General features: G+C 41.0%; 2 protein-coding genes across 2 annotated transcripts; both read left to right on the top strand.

Moving 5' to 3' along the window:
- Positions 1–1,258: 1,258 nt before the first annotated feature.
- LOC139330988 (ribonuclease-like 3) lies at positions 1,259–1,699 on the top strand. The gene has a single exon (XM_070962220.1). The coding sequence runs from the start codon at positions 1,259–1,261 to the stop codon at positions 1,697–1,699; it is 441 nt and encodes a 146-aa protein (XP_070818321.1).
- A 12,148-nt stretch (positions 1,700–13,847) lies between these two features.
- LOC139330987 (signal-regulatory protein beta-2-like) lies at positions 13,848–21,997 on the top strand. The gene is made up of 6 exons (XM_070962219.1): positions 13,848–13,932; positions 20,539–20,865; positions 21,046–21,406; positions 21,512–21,636; positions 21,728–21,786; positions 21,878–21,997. The coding sequence occupies exons 1-6, from the start codon at positions 13,890–13,892 to the stop codon at positions 21,995–21,997; spliced, it is 1,035 nt and encodes a 344-aa protein (XP_070818320.1). The 5' UTR covers positions 13,848–13,889.
- Positions 21,998–22,907: the final 910 nt, after the last annotated feature.

The following is a 22,907-nucleotide window of genomic DNA, read 5'->3' as shown; positions in this document are numbered from 1 at the left end:
AACCGACTACTATTTCTGGTGCCGACTAGTGAGAGTAGGATCGTTTAAACGAATAGTCAACCGACTCATTTGTGTTTGTCATCTGTTTTTTCTAATGCTTCCCTCTTAAGAGAAGCCGTTGCATTCGTTTAACATGAATGATTGATGAGATATTTCTGTCTTAATCGAAGGGGTAGGAAGACCGACAGGCTGACTCTGCCATCCACAGGGCCGCGCTGCTGGCAGGACTAATCAAATGAACAACTTAACAAATGGTTGGTTTAACCTGCTGACTTAAGCCTTTGTTAATTTTCGAAGCCAGCTGTGGGCCACCAGAAGATGGCAGCAGTGCCAAGAGAGATAAGGCCTTAATATACCCTGTGTGCCAACTGTAGTGCAAGTAATTTGATGAATGCTTTAATCAAATGCAACAGTTCTTAAAACATTGGCCCAGTGGGAATTAAACTACACACTCTATTGTCTCATCATTAGTCTTCACTGTATTTAGGCCACAGTTTGCCTGCCCAGTTTGCTTTAAGCAGGTAGTGGTCTAGTAGCAGGATGCTCAGCATTAGCGTTTGCAGACTGAATGACGTTAGTGTTGTGGTCATATATGATAGGCGGAACATGTGAGGGAGGAGAATTCACACTATAAAAAGACTCACCAATTTTCAGATACTTCATCATCCCTGAGCAGTGTCTGTGATACAGGTAAGTACACTTCTCCTGACCTGTGTTACAGATTGGACACATTTATTGAGTTACACTAAAGAATAAATAACAAATTAATACTATGTTTCTTTTATTTTTTTAGAGAACAAGTGAGTCACCACGTTTGTGCTGTTCCATCGATTTTAACTGGCTCTTCAGCGTCATAGTGTCAGTAAGTATTCACACAGGGTTTCTTGTGGTTGTGGTTTTTAACATTTGGGTCTGTGCATCTTTCACTGTGGGTCTGCAAGTCGCTATTGATTAACATTTTTGTTTTGTTGTTGTTGTAATCCTATTCATGTCAGTTTAGTCAAATCTGGCCGCAGTGTTTGGTAACACTGGTTGAATCAGAACTACTGCCTTAACAACATTCAACATTTAAAAGCGTTGGGGTTATTTTTATCCTCCTTAGGGGGCTATAGAGCTCTGTAACAACTTGCATGTCAATCCATTCAATATTTGTCAAGATATTTCAGTGTGGACCATTGCCATCCACAGAGCCATGCCACCAGTTACCACCATAGGCCTTCATTTTCAATTTTTGCTGCCTCTTCTTCACCAGGGAATCATGAGGACCCTGCTCGTCTGTTCCCTGCTGGTGCTGCTCTCTGCCGCTGTGCTCTCTGAGAATGCAGACATCAAAAGTCGTTACAAGAAGTTCATACACCAGCATATCTATGAGAACATGACTGCCAATATGTGTGATAATGTGATGCGAGAAAAAGAAATCTACGTGAAGAAGACAAATAAGTGTAAGAAGATCAATACTTTCATCCTAGACAACATCAAACCAGTGAGAGCTGTCTGTGAGAATCAAGGAGAGCCAGACGGTGACATGACCAAAAGCCGTCGACGCTTTCACATTGTTGTCTGCACACTGAAAAACCGGAAAGCCAAATATCCCAAGTGTCACTACAATGGTACTAAACTCCACAAGAAAATCAAAATCAAATGTGAAAAGGGCCTTCCTGTACACTATGATGGAAACATTGGTCACTGTGACAACTGATCGAACAGCTGATGACTGCTTCACTTGTGTGTAGTAAAATGCATTTGACAGCTCACATTTGTGTCTGTTTTGTAGTACAGCCTCAAGCAATAATCAGCAGAGTACCTCTGGATACCAAGAGAAATATGATCTATTATTAATAAAGGTTATACATGGATTTTTCTTCCCCTAAATTGTATTGCTTTATTGCTATTATTATTATTTATTACATGAATATGCACAGTCCACTGGGTTTGAGGTGTGTTGACACTTACTGAGCCTTCTGGTTTGTGCATGAAGTGACAAACACACAGGAAGTCTGCGGCCACAACAAGGCCGTTCAATGAACTTTGGAGGGTGTGTTTCACATCCATTAAAGTCTCTCACACGGGGGTGTTCATGTTGCAGTTTTTTGTTTGTTTTTTTTTTTCTGTTCACCCTGTATACACCCTGTTGGGGGGGATCTGCCTGTGTTCATAGAAATATTCAATTCAGTTCAATTCAATTCAATTCAATTCAATTTTATAGCGCCAAATCACAACAAAAGTTTTCTCAGGACACTTTCCATATAGAGCTGGTACAGGCCGAGCTCTTTTATCTACAGAGACCCAACAATTCCCTCATGAGCAAGCACTTGGCGACAGTGGCGAGGAAAAACTTCCTTTTAACAGGCAGAAACCTCGAGCAGAACCAGACTCTGGGTGGGCGGCCATCTGCCTCGACCAGTTGGGTCAGAGAGGGAGAGCAAGAGAGAAAGAGTGAGACAGACAGACAGACAGACAGACAGACAGACAGACAGACAGACAGACAGACAGACATGCAGTCACAGTGACAGTGACAGTGGATGTAATAACAGTAATAGCAGTTGCAGTGGATGTCAGGCAGGGTCAAAGCAGGAGACGCAGCTGCAATCCACAATCCAGATTCAGCCACTGTGGAACCTGCAAGACGACAAAGGACAGAGACTCCGGGGAAGGAGCTAAGTCAGTAACACGCCGTGGTAGGACATGAAAGCGTGCAGATGGAGAGGGAGAGAAAGACAGAGGAGCTCGGTGTATCTTTGGAGGTCCCCCAACAGTCTAATCCTATAGCAGCATAACCAGGGGCTGGTCCAGGACAAGCCTGAGCCAGCCCTAACTATAAGCTTTATCAAAAAGGAAAGTTTTAAGCCTACTCTTAAATGTAGAGACAGTGTCTGCCTCCCAGACAAAGACTGGAAGATGGTTCCAGAGGAGAGGAGCTTGATAACTAAATGCTCTGGCTCCTGTTCTGCTTTTGGAGACTTTAGGAACCATAAGTAGACCTGCATTCTGGGAACGCAGGTACTATGAGCTCTTTAAGATAAGAAGGTGCCTGGCCATTTAAGTAAGGAGGAGAATTTTAAATTCTATTCTAAACTTTACAGGGAGCCAGTGCAAAGTGTCTAGTATTGAAGAAATATGATCTCGCTTCCTGGTTTTTGTCAGAACACGTGCTGCAGCGTTCTGGAGCAACTGGAGAATATTCAGCAACGAATTTGGGCAGCCTGATAGTAAGGAATTGCAATAATCCAGCCTGGAAGTTACGAATGCATGCACTAGTTTTTCTGCATCATTTTGAGACAAAATATGCCTGATTTTTGCAATATTACGTAGGTGAAAAAAGGCAGTCCTTGAAATTTGTTTTACATGGAAGTGAAAGGACATGTCCTGGTCAAAGATAACTCCCGGATTCTTTACAGTGGTGCTGGAGGCAAGCACATGCCATCCATAACTGCTATGTCATCAGAAAGTGACTTTCTAAGATGTTTAGGGCCTACTTCTATAACTTCAGTTTTGTCTGAATTTAGCATCAGAAAATTGCAGGTCATCCAGTTCTTTATGTCCTGAAGACATGCTTGTAGTCTAGATAGAGCTGTAAAGCAAAATAATTGTGAGATTCTTCATTTTTTTAGAAAGAAGGCAGCAGACTGGTTGACAGATGGAGACACTGTTGAGATCTTTTGTTTTTCATATAAACTCAAACTTAAGTACAATATGTACAGTATGATATCTAGAAACAACTTGTAACGGCCTTCGTTTCTTGCATCAGAATATTTTCAGTATCATTCATCAGTTTTTAATCTGTTGTCACAGCACTGTCTAAAATTATGTGCACGGCAGCTGCGAAACAAGCAAAGCCACATGCAGCAGCTGCACTGATGCATAAAAGTTGTGGCTGGCCATTTCTCAACCACTGACCAAACACCATCGCGATACTCAGAACAGACCTGACTTCTTTTCCACAGGATGTTGGAGGTGAGACATGCAGGAAGAGTAGAGATGAGTTCTCAGCTTGTGTTTGTGGGCCAAGTGCTTACAAACCTGAGAAAATCATCAAAGTAATACTTCAGTATCACTGATGATGATTACCTTTGTGATCTCTTGGTCCATTGATGCTGCATGCTCATCACTGCTGCTGCACAGATCCCCTCCTTCATACCTATAAGCATCTGGATCTGTAATAGGTCCAGGATGATCCATTTGGATGCTCTTCATCCTCCACCTCTCAGGTCAATTTACAGACACCCGCCAAGTGTCCGACACAACCGTCAGACCCTTTATTTCTCCTTTATGTTTAATTTGAAGAGAAATACGTTCACAAACCATTTCTGCTGCCATTATATTTGGATATTGTCAGTAGCAGTTGTTTGTAGATGGAAAAATAGCTAATGAAAGCAAATAATGCTGTAGATATTTTCATTGTTTCAAAGATTTGACCAAATCCTGCACAATACTTCGTACAGCTCTGCATCAGTCATCAGAGTTCTGTCTTTCTTGGTACAGCACAGTGTAAAGATCATTTGCACAGTTCTCGTGGAAACAGCCAGTAAAGCCACATGCATCCAGACTTTTTGGGCTGAGGCTAATTCTTCATTAGAGATCTGTGACCTGATGTCTTGAGATTATTTAGGGGGATGGAGATGGATAATTTAACAATTTATCTGAGTATTTTAGTTGTTGCTTTGCCTGTGTTTAGTATGCTTCTGTTTGATGTATGAGTCAAGTCTTTGTCTGAGAGTACGAGAGCACTATCTGGTGGTAGTATCTTCAACATATTCAGCACTTCAAGAACAACAAAAGGAAATGTATTTATTTTTTGTTATTACAACAAATTGTTTTGGGGTCTGACATAGAAACATAAAAACCATCAAAAAGGTTTAAACGGTTGAATAATCATCTAAAGTCAGCTGATAGAAAGAAGATAAGACATGTCACATAAAGTTCAATGAAAACTTAACAGAGTAGTAAAATGTAACTTAGCTTTAAACTAAGTCTTGCACAATTCAACAAATGACAGTATTTAGACCTATCATGCTCTTTGATGGTTCCAAATAAATAAAATAAAAACATGAACCTGTTGGCTTTGTTCTCATTTGTTAAATCATCCTTGGTTCCTACCAAGAGATGGCAGCAGTGTACAGAGAAAGGTAGTACAGCGTGTGTGTGTGTGTGTGTGTGTGTGTGTGTGTGTGTGTGTGTGTGTGTGTGTGTGTGTGTGTGTGTGTGTGTGGCATTTAATTAGATATCAATAGTGGAAGGCCAGAAAGGAACGACCAGAGTTAACATGGATGATAAATGGCAGTTCATGCAGCCTTAATGCCATGTCTGTGACTGTTTGCAGAATTTAGCAGCTATATTACTTCTGCATTCAAAGGCAAGTATTTTAAAAATCTAATTTATACATAATATAGATTTTGGGATTCAAACTGCATTCACACCCATTCGTACAGAGATGGTGGAGGTGGGTACAGCAGTGCTCCGCTCAGACTTTTTTATTTATTTTTATTAAGAGTGATACAATTTCAATTCTAGTCAAAGTTAGTCAAAATGAGCTTCAGTTTTGATCAAATTAAAAGCAGGATCGTGGATTCTCCCAGTGTTTTTTGTTCTCTCCAGCCCACCTACTTGTGCACATCCAGTGGATGTCCAAAAAAGAGGAAAACACCTCAAAGACGACACAGCGCAGCTCACCGGAAGCCTGCAGCTGCACTTTACACTGCCGGGGTCAGAGATGCATTCAATACTTTTTACTGCATTGCAAATACAGTTGTGTCTGTTTTTAAATTCAGTTGTGCACTAATATATAGTGTAGTTTGAATAATGTTGGAAAAAAGATAATTAATAATGTTCACACTACTCTTGTTCCTTAGTTGACTTGTTATTGGTGCTTTTACATTTTCTTTTAATACAGGCATTAAAGCTGCACCAGATGCATTTAAAATGCATTTGTATTTCGGCATTGCCTGCGGGCATTTCACACCTAGCACCATCAGATACAGGACAAATAATTTTGCACAAATTCATTCACTAAATTAAATCACTAAATCATGTGTGTTAACCTGCACCAGGGCACAGATACCAGCTGAGGCCTCTGAGGGAAACTAATATTTTTGCCTCTCGTCAACATTTCAAATCATAAAATTTCATATGAATTAGATCTGGTGTTACCTGAGGTTAGATGTCTGTCTCATAATTGAACCAATTAGGTTCATGGGTGTGAGTCTCATCAGTAGAAATATTAATTAGGTGTGTTTTGTAACTTTTCCTGCTGATTCAAACAGAACTCCTGCAAATATCAAAAATGCTCACCACTCAGTACCTTAAAGTCACTGTTCACACACACACACACACACACACACACACACACACACACACGCACACACACACACACACACACACACACACACACACACACACACACACACGAGAAGTGCTCTGTGTTGTAGTTGCATTTTGAATAACTGCAAAAGAAGGAACGATAAAGTTTGTGTAGAGATCAGTTTGTGGACTAAATGAAAACGGCATCCCTTACTTCCGGTGTCCACCACCGGGTTCGGGGGTTGCCGCCACGACAGGCACCGCCGACTTTACGGCCACAGCTACGGACGGCTGCATCAACAATGGAAGTGGAGAACATGATCCATTCGGACTCAATGTCTCCAACCTCCCTCGGGATCTGGTTGAAGCTCTCCCGGAGGTGGGAGTTGAAAGCTTCCCTGACAGCGGGTTCCGCCAGACGTTCCCAACAGACCCTCACGGTACGTTTGGGTCTCCCAAGTCTGTCCCGCTTCTTCCCCTGCCAGCGAATCCAACTCGCCATCAGGTGGTGATCAGTTGACAGCTCAGCCCCTCTCTTTACCCGAGTGTCCAAGACATACCGCCGAAGGTCAGATAATACGACTACAAAGTCGATCATTGACCTCCGGCCTAGGGTGTCCTGGTGCCACGTGCACTGATGGACACCCTTATGCTTGAACATGGTGTTCGTTATGAACAAACTGTGACTAGCACAGAAATCCAATAACAGAACACCACTCGGGTTCAGATCGGGGAGGCCGTTCCTCCCAATCACACCCCTCCAGGTGTCACTGTCGCTGCCCACGTGAGCATTGAAGTCCCCCAGCAGAACAATGGAGTCCCCGGTTGGAGCACTTTCCAGTACCCCTCCCAGGGACTCCAAGAAGGCCGGGTACTCTACACTACTGTTCGGCCCGTAGGCCGAAACAACAGTGAGAGACCTATCCCCAACCCGAAGGTGCAGGGAAGTGACCCTCTCACTCAGCGGGGAGAACTCCAACACATGGCGGCTGAGCTGGGGGGCTATAAGCAAGCCCACACCAGCTCGCCGCCTCTCACCGCGGGCAACTCCAGAATAGAGGAGAGTCCAGCCTCTCTCAAGGAGTTGGGTTCCAGAGGCCAGACTGTGCGTGGAGGTGAGCCCGACTATCTCTAGCCGGTACCGCTCAACCTCCCGCACTAGCTCAGGCTCTTTCCCCCACAGTGAGGTGACATTCCATGTCCCCATAGCCAGAGTCGTTGTCCAGGGTTTGGGTCGTCGGGGCCCCCGCCCACGACTGCTACACATATCACATAGCACCGGCCCCTTCTGATCCTTCCTGCGGGTGGTGGGCCTACGGGAAGGTGGGCCCACGTCGCTCCTTCGGGCTGTGCCCGGCTGGGTCCCGTGGGCAAAGACCCGGCCACCAGGCGCTCGCCTGCGAGCCCCAACCCCAGGCCTGGCTCCAGGGCGGGGCCCCGGTGACGCCAATCCGGGCAACGTACGCTTCCTTGATTTGATTTCTTTCATAACCTGTTTGCTTTGGGAGACCCTACCAGGGGCATTAAGCCCCGGACAACATAGCCTCTAGGATCATTCGGGTACTCAAACTCCTCGACCACGATAAGGTGGCAGTTCAAGGAGGAGGTAAGACAAACTTGTTGACTGAAAAACATCTGTTCATTGATTTCTTATTCTGTTTCAGCTACACGGACTGGACGAAAGTCAGGAAGAGAAAGATTTGTTAAGTGCTTTATTTGACACAAGGTTTGTTTTTCTCTTATCCTCTCTCTATTATCCAGCTGTTCATACAGTTGTTTTATCTCATGGCTGTGTCGCATCTTAGCTTGACAGATTTCTCTGTAGGTCTGTAACACTTAAAAACTAAATTCATCAGGCATTCATCAGGCCTTGTTCTTAGCATGAGTGTTTTTCTGTATCGCGATATTTTTAGGGATTTCAGCAGAGTTCATAAAGTCTTAAAAAAGTAGATATTTTTAGATGTTGTGCGTAATTATTGACTAAGAGTACATTTTTCCCACATTTTCTTCACCAGGGAATCATGCGGATCCAATTTGCTTGTTTCCTGCTGCTTTCTGCTGCTTTGCCCTTTGGGGTTGCAAACATGACTCCAGAGGAGAAGTTTCGAAATCAGCATGTTATTCTGACGATGGAACCTGCTGACTGTGATGATGTCATAAGAAGTAGACATATCTCCAAACCCAAACCCAATGACAAAGACTGTAAGAAGATAAATACCTTCATCAAAGCCAGTATCGAAGATGTCAATCAGATCTGTAAGAATGGAAAACAAAAAGGCAGTACGAACCTGTGGACAAGCGTCAATGAATTCAACATCATTGTTTGTGAACTGCAAAACAGTGGAGCCCAGGTACCCAACTGTCAGTACAAAGGTGTTGATCGGAACACTGAAATTACAATCGCATGTAATGGAGGCCTTCCTGTGCACTTTCAACCTGACGAATGATTAAACAGTTGTTCTGTATTTCATTCTCTTGTTAAATAAAATACATTTGACAGCTCATAGTTGTGTCTATTTTTTTTAATGCAATTGTGCAACAATGTCCAGTATAGTTGTGAATAACTGCACTTAAAGTACAGAGCTGCTGTTTAATCACTGTTCAGTCAAAGAGTGTATGTTTCTTTTGTAAAACTTCATATGAATTAGATCTGGTGATGCCTGAGGTTGGATGTCTGACTGTCAGAGCAGAGCAGAGCATGCACAAATACCAAAACACAAGGTCATCACTCAGTACCTTAAAGTTACTGCTCACACACACACAGGAGAGAGAGAGAGAGACAGCTGTGTGTGATGATTGGTTTGCAAATGTCACAGATCAGTGCTCATTTTGCACACAGCTGACCAAAGTGATGGATGCAAGTGAAGCGCTCTGTGTTGTGGTTGCAGTTTGAATAACTGCGAAAGAAGGAATGATAAAGCGTGTGTAGAGATCAGTTTGTGGACTGAAGGAATCATGTGTGCAGAGCTGATCATATCAGTAAAGCTCCACTGAAACAGCCACAGTCGATGCTACGAAGCTTTTGAGCTGGCAAAAGATTATATTCAAATATCTTGGACATACAGTGGAATTTTAAGAATTGCTATCAAGGCTAAGCTCATGAGTTCAAAACGTTGCTTTTATACTCTATTGTTGTCCACATGCCTTTAACTGAATCGTGTTCTTTTCATAACATGAGATGTCAGAAACTGTGCTGCCACGTGCGTTCGTTTGACAGACTTGGTTGAGATCATACTGTGTGTCGTCGTTGCTCATGTGTTACTGTAAATCTTTGTCACATCAGTAAAAGCACTTTCAGTTTAACAAGCTTGCAGTGTGAATGTCCTTCTCACTGTGTTGTCAGGCCAAAAAAAAAACAAACAAACATTAAAACAAATTCTGTGAGTGCTTCAGCCATTTACAGAGATTTTGTTGTGACTGCTCACTGTGTTTGTGATACAGGTAAATATGCTTTTTATGACACAGTAAGGTATAAAATGTGTAAGCAAAGCTTGTTGACTGAAAGGAAATATCTTTTCAGTGAACGATTTGTTAAGCCTTCTACTTGACACAAAAACAATATTTCTATGGATTCCTGCAGAGCTCGTAAAGTCCGAAAAAGATTATTTTAAATCTTATGCCAATTTTTATCCTGTGCACAAAATATTTAAGATTTTTATAGACATTAATGGGTCTGTAAATGTAACTTCTCTCAGCTCTTGTCAAATGTTGAGCAAGATGTAATTTGGGGTGAAGACAGTTCAAATAAAGCTTCAACGTTTAAAAAGATGTGTGTGATGTATTTGTGTGTACACGAGAGCCAAAGGGTGAGATGACAGAAAGTCTGCAGCCCTTTCACACTGTTGTTTGTACACTGAAGCAGCAGCAGGCCGGACTTCCCAAATGTACCATGGTCCAACTTACACCATGAGAGTGGCAGTCAGATGTGAACAAGGCTTTTCTGTGCACTTCAAGTACAAAGCTGCTCTTTAATCACTGTTCATTCAAAGAGTGTATGTTTCTTTTGTAAAACTTCATATGAATTAGATCTGGTGATGCCTGAGGTTGGATGTCTGACTGTCAGAGCAGAGCAGAGCATGCACAAATACCAAAACACAAGTTCATCACTCAGTACCTTAAAGTTACTGCTCACACACACACACAGGAGAGAGAGAGAGACAGCTGTGTGTGATGATTGGTTTGCAAATGTCACTTAGATCAGCGTTGGTTTTGCACACAGCTGACCAAAGTGATGGATGCAAGTGAAGCGCTTAGTGTTTTGGTTACAGTTTGAATAACTGTGAAAGAAGGAACGATAAAGTGTGTGTAGAGATCAGTTTGTGGACTGAATGAAACGTGTGTGCAGAGCTGATCGTATCAGTAAAGCTCCACTGAAACAGCCACAGTCGATGCTACGAGGCTTTTTTCCGCTCTACCTTCCTCTCCAAAGTGCCATGAATATGAACGGGACATTGTGGTGAGGGACGATGGAGCAACTATTTGGAACACTTTTTAAAATGACAACATAAGGAAATATTATGTCTGTATGGTGATAACCTGCGTGTCTTTTGAAAAGTTTGGAGGCCATTTTTAGCTGGCAAAAGATTATATGCAAACATCTTGGAAACACAGCAGAGTTCTAAGAAGCGCTTTTCCCTTAGACCAGTTTAACAAGCTTGAAATCAGCGATCGAAACAAAGTCTTTTGTGACAAAGTCAAAACAATCACACAAAAACATTTCATGGTTCCATCTTCAGAAATGTGCAGATTTGCTGCTTTTCCTCTAAATTCATTTTTTTTTTTTCTTAATAAGTTTTTTTGCTCAAAGTTACATGTTGTGAAGGTGTAACTTTGAACTTTTGGTAATTGTGATGGCAATTTTTGCTAATCAATCAATCAATCAGTCAGTCAGTCAGGTAAATAATCAACAGATTACTTCATCTGTTGAAAATGTGTTTGTGCTACAGGTAACTATGCTTTGTATGACATTGTCAGGGGACCATCTACCACCTCATCAGGAGCATGCCCAGGCGTTGTAGGGAGGTCATACAGGCACGTGGAGGCCACATACATGACTGAGCCTCATTTTGACTTGTTTTAAGGACATTACATCAAAGTTGGATCAGCCTGTAGTGTGTTTTTCCACTTTAATTTTGAGTGTGACTCCAAATCCAGACCTCCATGGGTTAATAAATTTGATTTCCATTGATAATTTTTGTGTGATTTTGTTATCAGCACATTCAACTATGTAAAGAACAAAGTGTTTAATAAGAATATGCCATTCATTCAGATCGAGGATGTGTTATTTTAGTGTTCCCTTTATTTTTTTGAGCAGTGTAATTTCATCAGGCCTTGTTCTTAGCACATGAGTAGAGATTTCAGCAGAGCTCGTAAAGTCTTAAAAAAAGTAGATTTTTTTAGATGTTGTGCGCAATTATTGACTAAGAGTACATTTTTCCCACATTTTCTTCACCAGGGAATCATGCAGATCCAATTTGCTTGTTTCCTGCTGCTTTCTGCTGCTTTGCCCTTTGGGGTTGCAAACATGACTCAACACAAGACATTTCAAAATCAGCATATTATAGAGATGGTGAAAACTACTGAGTGTGATGTCGTCATAAAAAGAAGAAATATCTCCAAACCCAACAGCAAAAAAAGTGAGATAAATACTGTACCTTCATCAAAGCCGGTATCGAAGATGTCAATAACATCTGTAAAAGTGGAGGACAGCCACATGGTATGAACCTGTGGACAAGCGTCAACAAATTCAACATTGTTGTTTATAGATTGAAAAACAGCCCAGATACCCAAATGTCAGTACATCGCATGTGAAAAAGGCCTTCCTGTCCACTTTGAACATGACAACTGATTAAACAGTTGTTGTGTTTTTCAGTCTGTTGTTAAATAAAATACATTTGACAGCTCATAGTTTTGTCTATTTTTTTAATGCAATTGTGCAACAATATCCAGTGTAGTTGTGAATAACATTGGGATATATCAAAAACACAAGTTCATCACTCAGTACCTGCTGAAAGTCACTGCGCGCGCACACACACACACACACACACACACAGGAGAGAGATTGGTGTGGTGATTGGTTTGCATTTATCCCTTATGTCGGTGCTCATTTTACACACAGTGACCAAAGTGGTGCATGCAAATGAAGCGCTCAGTGTTTTGGTTACAGTTTGAATAACTGCGAAGGGGCAAATGAGTGCTACCAGATGTGACCATGAGATTCAAACCAGTACCTTTATCCGAGCCAGCACCAAAATAATCAAATCCACTTGTGGGTGTGCAGGAGAGCCATATGGTGAGATGACGAAGAGCCTCAAACGCTTCAGCATTGTTGTCTGTACCCTGAAAAGCCCAGAGGCCAGGCAGCCCCACTGTCAGTACCGCGGTCAAGCTCGCACAGGAGCATTTCAGTCAGATGTGAAGAAGGCTTTCCTGTGACAGAGACATTATATACTTTGACAACTGATTAAACAGTGACCATGTGCTTCAGTCTCTTGTTAAATAAAATGCATTTTACAGCTTACAGTTGTGTCTGCTGTTTTATAAACAATCGTAACAGTAGAAACAACATCATTGATAATGTTCACAGCACCGTTGGTCATTGACTCTTTAGAAGTTCTTCTTTTTACTCAGGAGTGAGTGCAGGCTTGTGAAAAAGTGATGCCAACTGACTTACCAGAGATGTTTCTTCACTAACAACTAAGACCAGCAGATCTGTTTTCTGATGAGAAAATGAGGCTCTGGTACAGCGTTTCAGTTGTGTAAAACTCACCTTCATGACCCATGGAGCATATGAAAGCTGTCTTTTGTATTTAATTATTTTACCTCTTTTTTGTATAACAAATCTTACAAGCAGAGACAAGAAGGCTGAAATAAAATACACTTTATTTAAATGGTTGAGTCTCAGTATATGGGTCCTCTTCCCTGTAGACCTTAACTTGAACTGTGACGCGGCCAAAGAGCGCAGTTACTTTGTTGTCTGGTCTCTGGTGAGAGGAGTGTTAACAGTCCACTGGATGAACAAACATTTGGATCAGTTTGAAAAGCACTCCACAAAAAGTTTTCACCCGGGGGCTGACCTTCAGTGACTGCACTCCATGACGTAACCTGACTCAAGATGAATGAAAAGCTCATTTTGTGTTTCAGAATAATTTCTCTGTCTTCACCAACAGTTCCAGACAGGCTTGTAAACAGTCTTAGTGCTCAGAACTGTGAACTACTTATCTGCCTCTTTGGAGGACATTTGAAGAGGCTAACAGCAGAGGTTCTCTAAATGTCTTAGAAATGCAATGCAGTGTTAGAACTTCTTGTTCAGATGTGTGTCATTATATCAGTGAGCCATGTGTATTTGTGACATATGTCAAAACCAAACTGCTGCTGCTCTCCTGTGTGATTGGAAAGACTTTTCGTTTCATTTGGTTGTTTCGTTTCCACTTTGGTGGTAAACCAAAAAGCCAACATGATGGACAACCAGTCATGTTGCTTTGAAACTGTACCCTCCCATTTCATTGTTCCTTGTCATTTTATAGAATCGCTTTGAGATTAATCAGCTACAACATTGAATTAACTGCCATCTCAAGTGGATTTCACAGAAAATGCTCATCATATTTTGTGTAGCTGTCGTGTTCACAATTGGCCGTAAGTATGTTGATTCAGTTTCACTTCTGTCAGGTTTAATTATTGCCATCTTCTTACAGTCGCTTTGGCTATTATTTAGTGTTGTAGTCATGTATGATTGGAGGAGGGAGGGAGGAGAATTCACACGCCCAGAAACCAAACGGTATAAAAAGACTCAGCAATTTTCAGATACTTCATCATCCCTGAGCAGTGTCTGTGATACAGGTAAGTACACTTCTCCTGACCTGTGTTACAGATTGGACACATTTATTGAGTTACACTAAAGAATAAATAACAAATTAATACTATGTTTCTTTTATTTTTTTATAGAAAGTACAAATAAAGAAGAAGAACAAGTGAGTCACCACGTTTGTGCTGTTAGAAGGTTTCCATCGATTTTAACTGGCTCTTCAGCGTCATAGTGTCAGTAAGTATTCACACAGGGTTTCTTGGGTTTCTTGAGCCATGCCACCAGTTACCACCATAACCCTTCATTTTCGATTTTTGCTGCCTCTTCTTCACCAGGGAATCATGAGGACCCTGCTCATCTGTTCGCTGCTGGTGCTGCTCTCTGCCGCCGTGCTCTCTGAGAATGCAGACACTGAAACTCCTTACAGGAAGTTCAAACGCCAGCATATCTATAAGGGGATGAGTGCCGATAAGTGTGATAATGTGATGCGAGAAAAAAAGATCACCGTGGGTGTTGAAGATAAGTGTAAGCAGACCAATACTTTCATCTTAGATGACGAAAACCCAGTGAAAGCCCTCTGTGTGAATAAGCAAGACGATATCGAGATCAAAAGCCATCAAAGGTTTCACCTTGTTGTCTGCAAATGGATTGAAGATAAAGACAAAGCCAACTATCCTGACTGTCACTACAATGGTGTTGAAAAACAAAACAGGAAAATCAAAATCACATGTCAAGGCGAAGATCCTAAGCACTATGCTGGAGACACTGATGACTAACTGCTTCACTTGTGTGTTAAATAAAATGCATTTGACAGCTCACATTTGTGTCTGTTTTGTAGTACAGCCTCAAGCAATAATCAGCAGAGTACCTCTGGATACCAAGAGAAATATGATCTATTATTAATAAAGGTTATACATGGATTTTTCTTCCCCTAAATTGTATTGCTTTATTGCTATTATTATTATTTATTACATGAATATGCACAGTCCACTGGGTTTGAGGTGTGTTGACACTTACTGAGCCTTCTGGTTTGTGCATGAAGTGACAAACACACAGGAAGTCTGCGGCCACAACAAGGCCGTTCAATGAACTTTGGAGGGTGTGTTTCACATCCATTAAAGTCTCTCACACGGGGGTGTTCATGTTGCTCCCAGCAGTTTTTTGTTTGTTTTTTTTTTTCTGTTCACCCTGTATACACCCTGTTGGGGGGGATCTGCCTGTGTTCATAGAAATAGAGCTGTAATCAAAGTAATTGTGAGGTTCTTCATTTTTAAAAAAAAAATAAGGCAGTAGACTGGTTGACAGATGGAGGCATTGTTGAAACACCAGCAGAACTCTTAACAACTGTCAGATCTTTTGTTTTTCCTATAAACTCAAACTTAAGTACAATATGTACAGTGTGATATCTATCTATATATCAACAACTTGTAACGGCCTTCATTTCTTGCATCAGAATATTTTCAGTATCATTCATCAGTTTTTTTTTTCCAATATATTTATTAAGATTTTTATATTAACAGAAAATAAAACATCAACAACATCGCACAGCACAACGTTGGTCTACACAGCAAGTACACATACATAATTCAACACACCTGGACAGTATAATGAGAGTGCCTGCTCAATGGAAACAGGAGCAATAGTTTCCATTCCAATAAAAAAAAAGAGGAAATACACCCCAGATCACAATTCTGATCAAGTTGTAGATATACTGTTGTACAGGTACTGAAAAATACAGTCAGAGACTAGTCAGGGACAGCACTTGAGAGCACTGAGGCCACTGTGGAATTACTGTAGAGAAGCGAAGATATGGAGTCCAAATGTCCATCATTCATCAGTTTTTAATCTGTCTGTTGTCACAGCACTGTGTAAAATTATGTGCACGGCAGCCTGTGAAACAAGCAAAGCCACATGCAGCAGCTACACTGATGCATAAAAGTTGTGGCTGGCCATTTCTCAACCACTGACCAAACACCATCGCTAATTACTCAGAACCAAGTCACTGCTCACACACACAGGAGAGAGAGACAGCTGTGTGTGATGATTGGTTTGCAAATGTCACTTAGATCAGCGTTGGTTTTGCACACAGCTGACCAAAGTGATGGATGCAAGTGAAGCGCTTAGTGTTTTGGTTACAGTTTGAATAACTGTGAAAGAAGGAACGATAAAGTGTGTGTAGAGATCAGTTTGTGGACTGAATGAAATGTGTGTGCAGAGCTGATCGTATCAGTAAAGCTCCACTGAAACAGCCACAGTCGATGCTACGAGGCTTTTTTTCCGCTCTACCTTCCTCTCCAAAGTTTCATGAATATGAACGGGACATTGTGGTGAGGGACGATGGAGCAACTATTTGGAACACTTTTTAAAATGACAACGTAAGGAAATATTATGTCTGTATGGTGATAACCTGCGTGTCTTTTGAAAAGTTTGGAGGCCATTTTTAGCTGGCAAAAGATTATATGCAAACATCTTGGAAACACAGCAGAGTTCTAAGAAGCGCTTTTCCCTTAGACCAGTTTAACAAGCTTGAAATCAGCGATCGAAACAAAGTCTTTTGTGACAAAGTCAAAACAATCACACAAAAACATTTCATGGTTCCATCTTCAGAAATGTGCAGATTTGCTGCTTTTCCTCTAAATTCATTTTTTTTTTTTTCTTAATAAGTTTTTTGCTCAAAGTTACATGTTGTGAAGGTGTAACTTTGAACTTTTGGTAATTGTGATGGCAATTTTTGCTAATCAATCAATCAATTAATCAATCAGTCAGTCAGTCAGGTAAATAATCAACAGATTACTTCATCTGTTGAAAATGTGTTTGTGCTACAGGTAACTATGCTTTGTATGACATTGTCTAGGTATATGTAGGTATGAAACGTGTAAGACAAACGACTGAAAAATATCTGTTCATTGATTTCTTATTCTGTTTCAGCTGCATGGACTAGACGAAAGTCAGGAAGAGAAAGATTTGTTAAGCGCTCTACTTGACACAAGGTTTGTTTTTCTCTTATCCTCTCTGTATTATCCAGCTGTTCATAAGGGTTAATACAGGTCTTTTATCTCATGGCTGTGTCGCATCTTAGCTTGACAGATTTCTCTGGAGGTCTGCAACACTTAAAAACTAAATTCATCAGACCTTGTTCTTAGCATGAGTAGAGATTTCAGCAGAGTTCATAAAGTCTTAAAAAAGTAGATATTTTTAGATGTTGTGCGCAATTATTGACTAAGAGTACATTTTTCCCACATTTTCTTCACCAGGGAATCATGCGGATCCAATTTGCTTGTTTGCTGCTGCTTTCTGCTGCTTTGCCCTTTGGGGCTGAAAACATGTCTCCAGAAATGAAGTTTCGAAATCAGCATATTATTCCGACGATGGAACCTGCTGAGTATGATTGCGTCATAAATGAAAGAGGTATTTCCCAACGCAACAGCAAAGACTGTAAGAGGATAAATACCTTCATCAAAGCCAGTATTGACGATGTCAATAATATCTGTGAGAGTGGAAAACAAGAAAACTGTACAAACCTGTGGACAAGCATCAACAAATTCAGCATTGTTGTTTGTAATCTGACAAGCGCAGCCCAGCTACCCAACTGTAAGTCCATCCATGAGCAGAAGACTGAAGTTACAAGTACAATCGCATGTGAAAAAGGCCTTCCTGTCCACTTTGAACATGGCAACTGATTAAACAGTTGTTGTGTTTTTCAGTCTGTTGTTAAATAAAATACATTTGACAGCTCATAGTTTTGTACCTGCTTAAAGTCACTGCACACACACACACACACACACACACACACACAGCAGAGAGAGAGACAGCTGTGTGTGGTGATTGGTTTGCATTTATCACTTAGGTCAGTGCTCGTTTCACATACCAAAGTGATGCATGCAAATGGAGCGCTCAGTGTTTTGGTTACAATAACTGCGAAGGGGCAAATCCACTTGTGGGTGTGCAGGAGAGCCATATGGTGAGATGACCAAAAGCCTCAAACGCTTCAGCATTGTTGTCTGTACCCTGAAAAGCCCAGAGGCCAGGCAGCCCCACTGTCAGTACCGCGGTCAAGCTCGCACAGGAGCATTTCAGTCAGATGTGAAGAAGGCTTTCCTGTGACAGAGACATTATACACTTTGACAACTGATTAAACAGTGACCATGTGCTTCAGTCTCTTGTTAAATAAAAGTGATGCCAACTGACTTAACAGAGATGTTTCTTCACTAACAACTAAGACCAGCAGATCTGTTTTCTGATGAGAAAATGAGGCTCTGGTACAGCGTTTCAGTTGTATAAAACTCACCTTCATGACCCATGGAGCATATGAAAGCTGTCTTTTGTATTTAATTATTTTACCTCTTTTTAGTATAATAAATCTTACAAGCAGAGACAAGAAGGCTGAAATAAAATACACTTTATTTAAATGGTTGAGTCTCAGTATATGGGTCCTCTTCCCTGTAGACCTTAACTTGAACTGTGACGCGGCCAAAGAGCGCAGTTACTTTGTTGTCTGGTCTCTGGTGAGAGGAGTGTTAACAGTCCACTGGATGAACAAACATTTGGATCAGTTTGAAAGCACTTCCTCACTCATACGTTGCCGAAATGGGCACTGCTAAGGCCTGCAAGACCACGCCCATCCTGCCTTCATTCTGCATTCATTGATTTTAACATCTGCTTCTCACCAAAAGATGGCAGCACTATGAAGCGTTCATCATAAAAACATCAATGGCCAGAAAGGAATTGACAGAGTCAACAGGAGTTTGGAAGGATAATTCCTTGTACAGTCAAAATATTTAAATATCCTAGTTAATATGACACTGTATACGTGTTCTGATTTTACAAATTGACTCAGATTGCTTGTATGCTCCATTAAACAATTCACCAGAGCGGATGTTGTGAGAGACTCTGGGCTGTAAAGAATACATGTTTATACCATTATTTGAGCATAGATGTTTAATTATATTGAGATTACAGAGATGTTTATGATTCACTAGTTTCAAGGCCTCCCCAAAATCCAAAGCTGGACCAATCAACAAACACCAGAAGGTGGCAGCAGAGTACAGCGAGAGAGCCTGTTTCTGTTAAGTATTGTGTTATCAAGGACACACGTATCCAAGTAAGAAGGCCAGAGAGAAACTATCAGAGTCAACATGGGAGACAAAAGGTTGCATAGAAATATAATACAAAACCTGCAACTATAGCAAACAAACAAGATTACTAAATAATGCACAAGAAGGTGCTTTAATCAAAAGACAATGTGAGGAACATATTCTATCATAGCTGGGCCATTCTTCTTTGCTCTTTCCTCTAAGCTTTTGACAGTTTGCATCATTATAAAGAGAGTAACACATGCTCACTGCAGTAATTCTCAGTCACAAATTTCTTTAAATGAACATTGTTTTAATGCAGCTCAGACATTTGGAGGGAGCTTGGTGTAGAGCCGGGCGTCTGACCAGGATGCCTCCTCGGCTCCTCCCATTGGAAGTCAGCAAAGCACGTCCGACTGGTGATAGACCCAGAGCGCGCTGGAGGGATTATGTAGTGTGTCCTGTCTGGCTCGGAGACATCTGGACTACCTTTCTTTAACTGCTGCCACCACAGAATGACTCTGGATAAGCAGAAGAAAAGTTTCAATCCCAGTCGGATTTTGTCTGCACATTTTCGCCATCACTTCGCTCTGGTTTGAGCTGTTATTTTTCTGCAGAGATGCTGAACCTTTCTTGGATGTTACAGGCTGCTTGGACTTTTCACCCCGTCGCTGCGCTTTCAGTTTGAACTTTGGTCTTGTTTCTGGCTGACCTTCAGTGACTGCACTCCATGACGTAACCTGACTGAAGATGAATGAAAAGCTCATTCTCTGTGTTTCAGAATAATTTCTCTGTCTTCACCAACAGTTCCAGACAGGCTTGTAAACAGTCTTAGTGCTCAGAACTGTGAACTACTTATCTGCCTCTTTGGAGGACATTTGAAGAGGCTAACAGCAGAGGTTCTCTAAATGTCTTAGAAATGCAATGCAGTGTTAGAACTTCTTGTTCAGATGTGTGTCATTATATCAGTGAGCCATGTGTATTTGTGACATATGTCAAAACCAAACTGCTGCTGCTCTCCTGTGTGATTGGAAAGACTTTTTGTTTCATTTGGTTGTTTCGTTTCCACTTTGGTGGTAAACCAAAAAGCCAACATGATGGACAACCAGTCATGTTGCTTTGAAACTGTACCCTCCCATTTCATTGTTCCTTGTCATTTTATAGAATCGCTTTGAGATTAATCAGCTACAGCATTGAATTGACTGCTATCTCAAGTGGATTTCACAGAAAATGCTCATCATATTTTGTGTAGCTGTCGTGTTCACAATTGGCCGTAAGTATGTTGATTCAGTTTCACTTCTGTCAGGTTTAATTATTGCCATCTTCTTACAGTCGCTTTGGCCATAATTTGGCTTTGTTTTCCAGGATGTACAGATGACCAACGCTTTGTAAAAAAGACAGTTTATCTTGGACAAGATGTGACTTTAACGTGTAGCCACCACCCTGGATTGGAAGGACTCTTATTTTGGATCAAACTTGTTGTTGGAAACTTTCCTGAAGTCTTAGCAGCCACGTACACTTTTGATAATGGCGGGATTCTTACGACTTCTCGCGGTACGGCCAAGACAGAGCCAGGAACATTTTTTCTAGATATTACCGAAACGGAGCTGAGTGACACTGCATTTTACTACTGTGAACAAGTGGTTGAACTAAAAACAACGATTCTGAATAAAACTTTTCTCCAAGTCAAAGGTAAATGAAGCAGTATTCACCTTATTGATCAGTTCAGCTTCAGTTTCGAACAATTATTGCTGCGTTCAGGACTACAACATATGTGTGTAAATAATAGAAAAACGTTATTTCAAATCATACAGAAAATTGTAATGCATTTTATATCAATAATACTGGCATATTGTTGTCCTCATTGCCCAGGACCAGAGCATATTATTACTATCATTCAAGTCCCTCCATCTGATCCGGTCCGTCCAGGAGACTCAGTGTCTCTGCAGTGTTCAGTCCTCTCTGACTCTGAGAAGAAAACATGTCCAGGAGGACTCGGTGTGTACTGGTTCAGAGCCGGATCACATGAATCTCATCCCAGTGTCATTTACGCTCATGGAAACAGTGGTGATGAGTGTGAGACGAGTCCTGAGGCTCGCTCTCCACAGAAATGTGTCTACAACTTCTTCAAGGAGAACATCAGCTCCTCTGATGCTGGGACTTATCACTGTGCTGTGGCCACATGTGGACAGATGTTATTTGGAAATGGAACAAAACTCGAGGTTGAAGGTAAGTGCTTCATATTTCTTTATAATGGTTATAGTATCACAATCTTATCAAGTCAGCAATCTATAACTATTTCTTCATTTATTTGTTTGTTTCATGTTTCAGTTGTCAGCACTTGTGATTCACAGAAAGACGACACAGTTGTCTGTCTGCTGTTTGCTGCTTTGGCTATAAATCTGATTCTTGTAGCCTCCCTTCTTTATGTCATCAGGAAAAAATCCTGTGGTTGTTGTAAAGGTAAGAGACGTTACTCAGACAACCTATTAGACTGACTTGATTCAAATTTGTCCTGTCTATAATTATACACATCTTTTTTTAAATAATACAGCTGTTGTCACTCTGCAAACAGATGCTGCAGCAGCCAGTGATGATCAGCAAAGTCAGCAGGTAAAGAATTCAAAGATGTAGCTGGAAAAGTTATCAGCTTGTGTAAAAATCAGCTTTCTCTCATTTTCAATTTTGCTCTTTATGCCCTCAGAGAAATGAAGATTCTTTAGTTTATGCTGCACCAAACTTTATCAGGAGGAAAGTCAGCAAATCAGGGAGAGGAAGTGCAAGAAAGGAGGAGACAGTGTACGCTGATGTCAGGGCTTTGTGATGGATTGATAATCTAAACAGTGGATATGCTAGTGCTTTAGCCGTACTGGTGCTGGCATTGCACCTCAGAAGTCATTAATATAATATAATAAATTAGATAAACTAAAATGTTTTATGTGTTGTGCAAACACTGAATATTACTTCTTTTTTATGTTTTCTTAAAGGGCTCCAGTGCATCTGTTATGTAGTTTTAAGGCTGTTAATGTCCTCCCAAGGCTCTAATCTACATATTAATATGATGCAAAAACTGTGTATATGTGTTGTTTTATTCAATAATAAAGAAACTCCCACATTTAAGCAGTGAACTGCTGTGTCTCTGAACACCACAGCACAGCTGACAGAAATGCACAGGGAGCATTTTCTGTTGTAGAAAACTCACCTTTATTTATTCAAAAATGTTTAAAAAATACAGAATATTTGTTTTTTTCATGAAAGTGGGTAAATATTTCTGTTTTCCTTTTCCCAGTGCCAGAGCTGGGTAACACAGCCGACACTCGATCTGACCTGGTCTGTCCAGAAGACTCAGTGTCTTCTGTATCAGCATAAAAAATGATCCCAGGAATCATAATTGAGAGAACATAAATTTGGACTACTCTGTTTGAATTTAGTGAAGATGTTACCACCTTTTTTTTTCTTCATTTTATTGATTTTTGTTTTTTTTAACAGAAGAAAACAATTATTCCCAGTAAACTAGTGCCTTCCACGTGCTTAACAATGCAAAACATGGAGACAAAATCAATTTAAATGAAATTCATTTCTGTTGTGTGCTGCATTTTGAGACAACTGTTCCCATCAGGACCACAGTCGAGTGTGTGTTTGTCAAGTGTGCTGTTGTGTGTTAAAACACAGCTAGAACATCCATAGCATGTTATTGAGACAGTGGTAGAACAGGGGGAGGTTGACAGTGTGTC

This window comes from Chaetodon trifascialis, chromosome 5 (assembly GCF_039877785.1).
Source record: "Chaetodon trifascialis isolate fChaTrf1 chromosome 5, fChaTrf1.hap1, whole genome shotgun sequence".
NCBI classification, from domain to species: Eukaryota; Metazoa; Chordata; class Actinopteri; order Chaetodontiformes; family Chaetodontidae; genus Chaetodon; species Chaetodon trifascialis.
The sequence above is the reverse complement of the archived record's forward strand: the minus strand, read 5'-3'. Positions and strand labels throughout refer to the sequence as shown.